Genomic DNA, 12,233 nt, shown 5'->3' with positions numbered 1-12,233 from the left:
TTACCAATTATAACCTTCATGGTCAGAATTTCACTGGTATGACTCAGAATTTGCTGAAAGTGGTTATACTCTTGGCTTTGGTTTATTACAATGAAAGGATATAGATTAAAATCAGCTAAGGGAAGATGTTCATAGGGCAGAGTCCAGGAAAAATACAAGATGTAGAGCTTCTGTTGTCCTCCATAGAATAAAAGACAGCATATGGATAGTGTTACTTTTCAGGCAGTGATGTGTGATAATACCCGCTAGCCAGGTAAGCTTACTCAACAACTGCAGTGTTCAGAGTTTTTACTAGGGCTCTATTATGTAGGCATGCTTGACTGCCCACATGGCTGACCTCAGTATCCATCCCCTCTGGAGGTCAAGTGATGCTGCATGACCCAAAGCCTCTACCCTCAATTTCTTGGTTGGTCTTTATGGCCTGATTGTTCCCCATCCTAAGACTATCCAATGTTGCCAGTCCATGGGGTCTCAAAGAATCAAACATGACTTAGCAACTGAACAACAATGTATCAGCACTGCCTTTATAAAGAAAACTGAGTTAGCTTTTGGGTGAGTATAATTCAGTAGTTGCTTTTAGCTAAACTTTATGTTTTCATATAAAAATATTCAGTGTTCTGGGTGTGTCTGTTTTGTTTCATTCCAGTCAGAAACCCTTACACAGGACATAAATACCTCTGCGGAGCTTTGCAGTCTGGAATTGTTTTACTTCAGTGGTATGAGCCAATGCAGAAATTCATGTTGATAAAGGTATATATTACTTTGTTTACATTTTCTTCTTTAGAAAACATTAATGTATAATTGAACCTAAAATTGTAGAGTCCCATTGCTACCAGCCAGGATCATGTTTATAGTTATTTATAGGTATTTATTTGGTTTAGGGGCTTTTGTGTTCTTAAGACTTTAAAGATTTCATCTTTATTTTATGTTAATAAACTTCCAGAAATAACACATTCATAAAGAAGAATGTGGCCAATTCTCTAAAACATATGTTTATAGAAAACTGATCCTTATCCTGATCATTTAGATGTAGTCATTTTTTTAATATGATACTGTGTTTCAGGTATAGAGCAAAGTGTTCAGTTATATATTTCTTTTCTCACATTATTTTCATTATAGATTATTAAAGGTATTAAATATAGGCCCCATGTTACACCATAAATCCTTATTGCATATGTACTTTTATATAGTAGTTTGAATATATAGATTCTGTACTTCTTATTTATCCATTCCCCACTCCCTTCCTTCTTTGTTTTTTATGTCTGTCTGTTTCTGTTTTGTATATAGATTCATTTGTATTGTTTTTTAGATTCCACATATAAGTGATATTGTGTATTATTTGTCCGACTTACTTCGCTGAGCATGATATTGTCTAGGTCCATCCATGTTGCTGCAGTGGCAACGTTTCATTCTCTTTACGGCTGAATAATATTCCATTGAATATATACAGCACGTCTTATGCCAGTCATCTGTTGATGTGCACTTGAATTGTTCCCATGCCTTGGCTGTTATAGATAGTGCTGCTGTGAATGCTGAGGTGCATGTATCTTTTCAAATTAGTTTCATATTTTCCAGGGTATTCCCAGGAGTAGGATTGCAGGATCACATGAAAGCTCACTTTTCTGTTTTTTAAGGAACCTCCATACTGTTCTCCATAGTGACTGCACCAATTTACATTCCTACCAGTAGTGTAGGAGTGTTCTCTTTCCTCCAAACCGTCCCCAGCATTTATTATTTCTAGACTTTTTAATAGTGGCCATTAACGATTGGTGTGAGGTGGTACCTCATTGTAGTTTTGATATGTATTTCTCTAATAATTAGCAGCGTTGAGCATCTTTTCATGTGCCTAGTAGCCATCTGTATGTCTTCTTTGGGAAAATGTCTGTTTAGGTCTTCTGCCCCTTTTTGATTGGGTTTTTTGTTTTTTTGATATTGAGTTATATGAACTGTATGTGTACTTTGGAAATTAAACCCTTGTTCATATCATCTATAAATACTTTCTCCCATTCTGTGCATTTTCTTTTTTTGTTTTATTTATGGTTTCCTTTGCTATGCAAAAGCTTTTAAGTTTGATTAGGTCCTATTTGTTTATTTTTATTTGTTTTTATTTATTTATTTGACTTAGGAGACTGATCTAAGAAAATATTGCTACAATTTTTGTGAGTCTTTAAGCTATTTTGAGTTTATTTTTGTATATGGTAAGAGGGAGTGTTCTAACCTCATTGATTTACATGAGGCTGTCCCACTTTCATAATGCTGCTTTGTCGTAGATTAGTTGACCATAGGTCTGTGGATTTATTTCTAGGCTCTCTATTCTGTTCCATTGATCTGTATGTCTGTTTTTGTGCCAGTAAGAGGGAGTCATTTCTTAGAATCAGATAAATCAAGAAAATGAAAGCCTTTCTGTTGAATTTATTCAACAACAGAATGAATGAAGAGATTGTTTCTAAATTATGCTCCTTTTTTCTTGCAGCACTTTGATTTTCCTTTGCCAAGTCCTTTGAATGTTTTTGAAATGCTGGTAATACCAGAACAGGAATATCCTATGGTCTGTGTAGCTATTAGCAAAGGCACCGAATTAAATCAGGTAGTTCAGTTTGAGACAATCAACTTGAACTCTGCATCCTCATGGTTTACAGAAATTGGTGCTGGTAAGTGTTTTTTACTTTATGTTAAAGTATTAATGCTTTTGTCTATAGAAGAAGCAGAAGAGGTTCAACATGCATGGGCTTTCTAATAGAGTTTCCCAAGTAAGCACAGAGGATCATGTACATATAGTTTATGATCTCTGTTTGCCACAGGCAATTTGATACATACAAAGTGTTGTTACCAAGAAAAATTTTAATGATCCCCAGCATTTAAAAGTCTTAGTTGTTGTCAGTTAATATTTGGACTTACTAAATAAATAAGTTTTCTAAGATAGTTTTCAGATTTTATCAACTTCTCAAGCAAAGAAATTTAATTTTTTTTAAATCAGTTTTTACCCCTACAGTTCCTAAAATTATTGAGTCTAGTACTTTTCAGACTTAAATAGAAGCTTCGCATGTGTAGCCTCCAAGCATTACCATTTAAAGTTACAGGGAATATAATATCTCTTGCATTTTCTGAGAATGGTTTTTTAGCCTAGAATTGTATCAAACATGTCTCAGTGAAAGCTCTGAAAAGATTGGGAAGTTTATTTTCAAACTTTAAAATTGGAACAAATCAGTCAAGAATTTATTAAAAATTAGTAAAATGAAGGTCTTCATTTTGCCCTTTTACTGTTTTTGTTGTACTAGTGTATTGTCACCCCAGGTTTACAAGCCGTTTCTACATATGAAGTCAAGCAAGCTTTAGTTAGAGCTGTTTCATTACTGACCCCTTTTTATCACCTTGAAAAGAAGTCTATTATAAGTTATCATAAGTTTTTATTAAGTATCTTTGGCTTTTGATCATCTTTAGGTTAAATTATAAGAACTCTTTATACATCCCAGCTATTGAAGTTAATGTAGAACTGCACTAATGTCACTTTCAGAATAAAAATCAGTATGACCTATTAGTGTCCTAGTAAATGCTTAACAACAGACTCTTGGGGTGCAGAGAAGCCTCGTTTATAGCAGTTGCCTGTTTCTGGTTATAAACGTTCTCACCACAGCCAGTTTCAAAATACCAACTTAATGTCACCTGACTTGCAAAATTTCTGAAAATTTATCAGTCCAGTACAAGCCAGTTCCAGCATGCCTTGGACTATTATCACTGTCTTGTGTACCTGGTCATAATTTCCAGTAGAATAAAATAGGAATATATTCTTTACCCTCCCCCTATCCTCCCCACTCCCCACCCCCAGCACTCATTTTTCTTTCTAATTTGTTAATGATTTTGGTTGAGTTAGATGCATACCCTCATGGTATAGCTAACAGGAAGGTGCAAATGGCCTTGTTTTATTATCATGAAATATAAGCAAGCCAAATAGAAATGTGTTCCTATTAGATACTTACTGCTAAAAAGAAGAGTTATAGGTCTGTTCATTTTAAAACCAAGATCGTGTTTGGCAGGCAGCCCCAACTTGTTTATAAGTTGTTCATATAATAATAGTGTAGAGAAAGTTATTTCGTATGACTATTTAATGTAAGTGTTGCACACCACTTTCTTTTGTATGCTGTGTTAGGAGGTTAAATTGTTTAAGGCTGGGCATTCAATGAGTCCTTTTGTGCATTTGCAGAGGTGAGGGGTTGTTGTTTGCTTTTTAATGCCAGAGGCATACTGTTCTATACACTTATAACACAGTCTAGGCTAAAATTACAGCAGACCCAAAATTACTTCCCGAGGAGAGCTAGAATTCTGAGAGTATACATTCAAATCACCCTAAAGCAGAGATTGTCCTTATTAGGTTTCTCCATTTTCACAAATGATTGCTAATCTATTTCCAGCTATGTTGATTACTGAGACCATACCTTGACTTGACAACAGTTTTAACAATTAAAATGAACTCCTACTCCAAGACTCTCTTAGTCTTATTTTGATTAATTGTTGCAGTATCCTTTTCTCCAAGAATGGTGCTTAGTAATTACCATCAGCACATAATAACTGTATGTTGAATAAATGTGTGAACATAAATTTATTGAGAAAAGCTATTTTTTTTTCGGAATATTGCCTGAGAAACAACACTTTACCAATTCTGTACATCTGGATTCTTCACTATGTATGGATTTTGGAAGGTCCATAAATACCCCAAAATAATGTGTAAGATTTTGTGTTTATGCCCAGATGGGCAGTTTTTAAGGGAGAGGATCTATGGGTTTTCCCAAAAGATGTAGTTAAGAATGAATGCTCTAAATAATCTAAAATCTTTGCATAGTTTCACCTAGACCATTCACACAATCTGAGTGGCTAAAATAGTTTTTCCAAAAATGTTTTGCAAAAATGTCATCACTTATATTAGCAGATGTTTATCAGCAAAGTAATGAAAGTTGCTTCCTGCAAAGATACCATTGACAGTATTGTTTATTATGTCAACTGGTGTTTTTGTTACTAAAGGAACTCCAACCTACACTCACACCCCAATAACCACAAAAATTGCTCTCTGATCATAGTTTCATTAATACTTTTGCTTTTTCTGAATTACTGACTTTTTTTTTATCTCAGAGACACTGTGACCCACCTGATTGATCTTGTTTTCATCTTCTCATTGGCTACTATAAAATGCAGAGCAAAATCTAATCACTGTATAACATGCATCTTACTTCCTTCCCCATATTTACCATTTGCTTCATTTTATTTTTGTAATACACCTTTCTGGAACTAGCCAAGGTATTAATTAAATATAATATTGATCCTTTCTCAGTTAGCCTTGCTTAAGACTTTGTTTTTTAAATTGACTTAAATACGTTTTTTGAGAAGACAATTGCAAAATATAATTTTCGTGTTAAACTTCAAAGGCTAGTTTAAAATCATAGGAAAGAAACCAGAATTTGTGTTTCTTTTCTAAGTTATAATTTTTAAAGCATATTATATAACTGTAACCTTTTTTCTTTTCCCCCAAGGCAACCAACAGTTAGATTCCATTCACGTAACACAGTTGGAGAGAGATACTGTTTTAGTGTGTTTGGACAGTAAGTACTATTTTAAAGTTTATTCTACTCTGGAGATGGGGATGCTGCTGTAAAAAAAAAACAAAGTTTATTCTAAGTATACTACTTGATATAACATACCTTTTCATGAACTAGATTCTAGTAGAATCAGTAGAGTAGATTTTGAGTTTTCCACCTTAAGTAGCCATGTTTTATTGATAAAAAATGTAAATTAGTTACATATATGGTAATTAATTGATCTGTCAATACTGTCCTCTGTGACGTTTTTCTTTATTTTGTTTGGCCAACTTGGAAACATTGTACAGTTGACCCCCTGTACCCATGGGTTCCACATCCTTTTATCAACCATGGATTGAAAATATTCAGAAAAATAATTCCAGAAAGCTCAAAAAAACAAACCTGAATTTGCTGAGTGCCTCACAACTATTTACACAGCTTTTGTATTGTGTTAATGTATTGTAAGTAATCTAGGACCTACTGCATAGCACAGGGAACTATACTCAATATTATGTATAACCTATAAGGGAAAAGAATCTGAAAAGATATATATATATATATATATATATACCCCCACACACATACGTGGGCTTCCCCCATGGCTCAGTGGTAAAGAATCTGCCTGCAATGAAGGAGACTCAGGAGATGCTGGTTCAATCCCTGGGTCGGGAAGATCCCCTGGAGGAGGGCATGGCAACCCACTCCAGTATTCTTGCCTTGAAAACCTCATGGGCAGAGGAGCCTGGTGGGCTGCAGTCCATAGGGTCACAAAGAGTTAGACACAACTGAAGTGACTGAACACACATATACACGTCCATATAGCTGAATCGGTGTGCCGTACACCTGAAACTCACAATATTGTAAATCAGATACATTTCAATAAAAAATGTTCTAAAATATTAAACTCTATGGAGAGATATGTATAGGTTGTATGCAAACACTAGGCCATTTTATATAAGGGACTTGAGCACCCGTGGATTTTGATCTCCTTGAGGGGTACAGGAACCAATCCCCCGTGGATACCAAGGGACAACAATATTAGAACAGTTTGTCATAATCTTGGGGTAAAATTCTGTATAAACTATTCTGAGAGTTTTTTCATAAATCATTGTAATTAATGAAAAAGCAGAAGATTATACTAATATGATCACTTATATAACATAAACTTTTAGAATCCTGTCAGTGTAATATTCTAATGTACAAATAGATTTGAGATCTTTACTTGTACTTGTTCTTTTAATGTAGAGAGAGATGTTATTGATAGATGTATATTGTGCTACATATGCAGTGGAGAAGCAGAAAAACTTTAACAAGTTTTTTCAGTTTTCAAATGAAGCACTCTAATTCCTAAAACCTACTTTACTTGAATGTAATGAATCCTGCAAATGAAATTTGCCCAGACTTGGAATTATATTTGAAACTTGGCAATATTCTCTGTAGTTTGATTCATTCCAGTATTTGAAAAGTATTAAAGCTTCCTTTTGATATTTAGGGTTATTTTTTAAATTGTTCCACTACTGAATTTGCCATATTTTTGTCTTAATTTCTCTTCTCTAAAGCATTCCCTTGTGGATTTGCCTTATAGACTCATAAAGATAATCTAATATTATAGATAAGTAAACCAAATCCCACAATGTTTCCTTTGCCCATTATCCCTTAAGTACTTTTGATTCTTTGAATACTGATGAGATTGGAGTGTTTTTTTGGTTACTTTTAAGTGAATTCAGTGAATTCTTTTTTACTCAAGTAGAAAGCTCAGTAGTGATTAATCAAATTAAAAGATGATCAAAATTTAATTGTAATAATGTTTAACCTTTAACATTAAACCCCTAAATACCTTCTGAGCCATCCAAGGATAATAAATCGTACTTAGTTTTCATTTTGTTCATTTATGTATTTTGTCAAAAAAAATTTTAAACCTTTGATTAACTAAGCCTTCCATTTCCCAGCTATTCATAGTAAATGGAAATTTGACTTTCTTCTGTTGTTTTTTTTTTCTCCTAAGGGAGCAGAAAAAGTTATTTGTCAACTATACAGCATAAAGCAGTTTTACCAAGCCTCAATAGAGATAGGCCTACAATCACAAATCATGATAGACAAATGAGGAAGTACTGCAGAGAGAAAATGTCTTCCAAGTCAGAGATGGTTAAATTAAGAAACAAATGGACAAAAGGGAAATAGAATTATTTACATATACTGTGTATCCCACAGTTTAATTATAAAGCAATTGACTCTTGAAAGTACCGTCTTTTCATCCCTTGTACTCTGTAGAATGTTAGTCACATGCTAAAGTTAAGAATTACTACTATATTACTTATACGTTGTGTAATTTGTAAGGGGGAAAAAATCAGCTCATATTGCTGAATATTTAGGCACCAAGGTAACCACTATTAAGGAAACACTGCACTTTAAAAAAATCAGAATGTAAGTGTTCAATAACTTAAAAAAAAATAGTAATGGAACTGCATTTACAAAGGAGGCCTTACTTGTATAGAACATATCAATGACAGTTTTCCATTGAGCATGCTTGAATAAAGAGAAATAATTTAACTTTATTAAGGTAAGGTAAAGGTAAAAGCTCATGTATATCCATGTAAAATATCCATGTAAAATCCATATATCAAGTTACATTTATTTTAACAAATTTGTATGTCCAGTCTTGACTTGTTTTTTCTTTCCTAAGAATTTGTAAAAATTGTAAATCTACAAGGAAAACTGAAATCAAGTAAGAAACTGGCCTCTGAGCTAAGTTTTGATTTTCGCATTGAATCTGTAGGTAAGTCTCCTTTTTAAAATAATGCATTTAGACAGCTTGGTTTTTTTATCCTTTTGTTTTTAGGGGTTACCTAGACCAGCACTGTCTCATAGAAATTGATTTGATATAGAAATGTTCTCTGTGTTTGTAAATACAGTAGTCATTAACCATACTTGTTAAGTATTTAAAGCATGGCTGGTGCTACATTTTAATTTTTTTAATTTTAATTAATCTAAAATTTAATGTAAATAGCCACATGTGGCTTGTTCCTATCATATTAGACAGTGCAGATCTGGACCATAATAATCTTTTATTGTTGTTTCTTGAATATTTAAGACATGAAATCATTTCTTAAATTTTTGTATATTGTTCCTTTTCCTGCATCAAGTAAATTATACTTCTTCCAGTTCTTTCCAAATCATGAAGGTATTTGTGTGATGTGATTAACAGTGTTAGAATTCTTTGCCTTGTAAGATTCTGGTTGGTGTGTGTTGATGGTTTTGCTTTTAGGTCTATTTAAATATAAATAGCTAGTTTCCCACAGAATCTGAAAAATACTGCTATGCCATTTGAATTTATTTTCTTGTCAATGAGTGTTTAACTCTGTAATGTCATTGATTTTATGATAAAAAAATTATACTTTATTATTTTTGCATTCTCACTGATTAATGTCAGTAAGTATTTTCCTCAGGGATAATAGGACTTATGAAAAAATACTGTAGGTGGGAACATTTTGAATAGTTTATAATATGGTTCTACCATAAGTCAAAAACAGTTAATCAAAATTGATTTTTATTTAGGCCATAAAAAATGTGTATTTTAAGGTTAAGTATATGTAACTTTTTAAAACATGGTTCTCACTATTTAGAAAATTTTCTGTTTATTTTTAGTATTTTAATGTTTTCTCAAAGGCCATTTTACCCTATCTCAAAGTGTATTTATCCCCGTGGGTAAACATCTCACATATAAATAATTTGCTTATGATTGGAAATTTTAATTTTCTTAAGTGGAAAACCTAAACTTTCTGTAGATGCTATGACAAAAGGAATTTTGAAAATAGTTTCTTCTTTTAAGCCTTTGTATTCTGGATATTGCATACTAGTTCCTAAGATTTAATATTTTCAACGGAGATTCCAACATATAGATCTTTAGATCCTCTTAATTTTAACTGAAACACACTTGTACCTCAACTTTCTCATATGTGCCAAATGTTTTAGGAAATTTTAGTTGTTATACAGAAGTTTGTTCCTCCTAGGCTACAATCTCTTCTTTCCAATGAATCTTGGAATAATTTCAAGGATCCTCCTGGGGAAAAAGAGTCCCTTTAAGTCACCTTTTAAAAATAAAACCAGTACCTGTTTTTTCATTTCCTGGTTAGTGAAATTTGTATGATTTGTCACTGTAAAATTATGTTTATTGAGCTAAATTATGTCTCCAAAATATTCTTAAATTAACTTTCTACGGAGTCAGTATTCAGTAAGAGGTGTGATAAATTTCAATCACTTTTCTCTCATCACCTTGCCTGGTACAGGGCATATGGCTAACTCTTCAACAATTAGCTTGATTCTTTTCCTCGTTCTTACTCCCTCACTCACTCCAGCCTCTGGCCAGGAAAGGACCAGAGGCCCTGCTGCCCCCCACCCCCAATTTGGGATCCCTGCCACTCTGTAAACCACAAATGACCCCATATAGGTGCCTCAGTGGGTCCAGACCTGTGCTTGGCGCCAGGCAAGACACAGCAATGGACAAGGCACGGGGAGAACAGGTTTCCGTCCAGCCTTCAGCCACCTCAGGGAGTCATGGGAGACGGATGAGCAGGAGGGGACATAGCGTGTCATGGGGTAGCCACACTTTGGGCCCTGCTAAAGTGGTTCATTCCTGAATCCAAAGCCATCAAGAAGGTGAGCAAGCTTGGCTCAGCTCTGTGAACACTTGTGGGCAGCAAGTCCTACAAGCCCAGGGCAGTGTTCCAGGGGGCTCCAGAGGCCTGATGGGGCTGGGGCAAGAGTGGGGAGTATTGTAGCTGAGAGCGCCTGGCCCCTCCAATAAGAATTGGTTCACAGATCAAAAATACTCAGTGTGCGGTTAAATTTTGAGACAGGTTTATTTTTGAAAATTAATTTTGTGTTAGGGAAAATGTGAGCATAAATAAAAGATGTTTCCTTAATAGCTACTTCTAAATATATGATAGTATTTAAATAATCAGGTATTTTATCCAAAAAAGGCAATTATATGTTCTTATTTTTTTGTTTACCCTTATTAGACAAAAGATAGTATATGAAAGAAAAATTAATGTGCTGATATCAACTCATTAGAAGTTAGCCCATTTTTAAATAAATGCCTGTTATAATATATCTTAAGACAACTTCTGTGACACTGCCTCAATACATTATTTGAGCCTTGGCATGTCTTAGCCACAAAAATGTGGGGAACTAATGGTCTAGACAGTAGAATTTTGCACCAAGCACCAAGTAACCTTACATTATCATTGATTAAAAACAGTCAAGGAAAATGTATAATGCAGTACTCTGTGCCTTATTTTAGTCCTGTTCTCCCTTATCCTTTTTAGTATGCCTTCAAGACAGTGTATTGGCTTTCTGGAAACATGGAATGCAGGGTAAAAGCTTCAAATCGGATGAGGTAAGATTTCTCAGATTATCTCCAGTGATTCTCACTAAAGATTTTAAATGTTGAAATACTCATTTTATGCATTTTCTCACTGAACCCACATTGCTATGTTTAGTGCCTTTAGTGCCGATAGAACAAAATTGCTAGTATTTTCCCTTCAAAAAATGTCCAGTTTTGTATTTATTGTATTCTCAGTGGCCAAAGGAATAGTCAAACATGAGTTTACACAATTTCAGTCCTCTTATTTGTAATTTATAAATATGGTCGCTAAGCTTGCTAAACTTTTCTAAAGGTAATAAACCTTCTCCATAGTCTATAAATGTAGAGCTTCTTTTTTAATATTATACTTAGAATTCTAAGTTAATATGTATTGAATTACAGGACTAAGGAAAATCTAAGAAAATTAGCTCACTTACTAAATATTTATTGCTTACCAAATACATTTAGGATGCTGTTATTATTAGGGCATTGAAGACATAGTATAATTATGAATAATATCAAACCCTTGTGATGTCTATGTCCCAGGCACTTTACAAATATTAGTTTATTGAAGGCAAGTAGGATAGTAGGATTTTTAAGTACCATTCAAAGTAAGATTGGGCTTCCCTGGTGGCTCAGATAGTAAAGAATCCTCCTGTAATGTGGGAGACCTGGGTTTGATCCCTGGGTTGGAAAGATCCCCTGGAGGAAGGCATAGCAGAGTAAGGTTAGATACTGTTCATATTCCCCATTTTACAGGCAGAGAGAAGTTAAGTAACTTAATGAGAGTTACAGAGCTAGTTCAGTGGCAGAGCCTAGATGGTGAGTGAGTGAAGTCGCTCAGTCGTGTCCAACTCCGAGACCCCATGGACTGTAGCCTATGAGGATCCTCTGTCCGTGGGATTTTCCAGGCAAGGGTACTAAGTGCGTTGCCATTTCCTTCTCCGGCGGATCTCCCCAACCCAGGGGTCAAACTTAGGTCTCCCACCCTGCAGGCAGATGCTTTACCATCTGAGCCACCAGGGAAGCCACGTAGATGGTGAAGGGTTTCCAAAAATCACTTCTACTGAGATCGTCAGGATGCATTTCATGTAGGAGATGGGACTTAGGCTCCCACTTTGAGAGCTTAATTCTAGCAAAGATGTTTCCCATTTGTGTGAGTACCTATGTAGTTCTTTTACACCAAGGTCTCACAAATTTATGGACTTATAACTATTTCCACCTCTTACATGAATGCAGAATTAGAATGCTTCCAAGTAAAAATGACATAAATCAGCTCTCTTCGGTTTTATCTAGTTACTGAC

The 12,233-nt window shown here is 34.5% G+C and overlaps 1 protein-coding gene across 1 annotated transcript in view; it reads left to right on the top strand.

Annotated features, from left to right (window-relative positions):
* MAP4K5 (mitogen-activated protein kinase kinase kinase kinase 5) overlaps window positions 1–12,233 on the top strand; it is a 114,784-nt gene that overhangs the window by 95,030 nt on the left and 7,521 nt on the right. Inside the window, exons 27-31 of the mRNA XM_070469107.1 lie at window positions 647–750; window positions 2,474–2,651; window positions 5,523–5,591; window positions 8,251–8,343; window positions 10,892–10,962. Of these exons, the coding sequence (XP_070325208.1) occupies window positions 647–750; window positions 2,474–2,651; window positions 5,523–5,591; window positions 8,251–8,343; window positions 10,892–10,962 (515 nt within the window). The remainder of the gene's footprint in view (window positions 1–646; window positions 751–2,473; window positions 2,652–5,522; window positions 5,592–8,250; window positions 8,344–10,891; window positions 10,963–12,233) is intronic.

Source organism: Odocoileus virginianus, chromosome 6, assembly GCF_023699985.2.
Source record: "Odocoileus virginianus isolate 20LAN1187 ecotype Illinois chromosome 6, Ovbor_1.2, whole genome shotgun sequence".
NCBI classification, from domain to species: Eukaryota; Metazoa; Chordata; class Mammalia; order Artiodactyla; family Cervidae; genus Odocoileus; species Odocoileus virginianus.
This window is presented reverse-complemented; position numbering and strand designations above follow the sequence as displayed.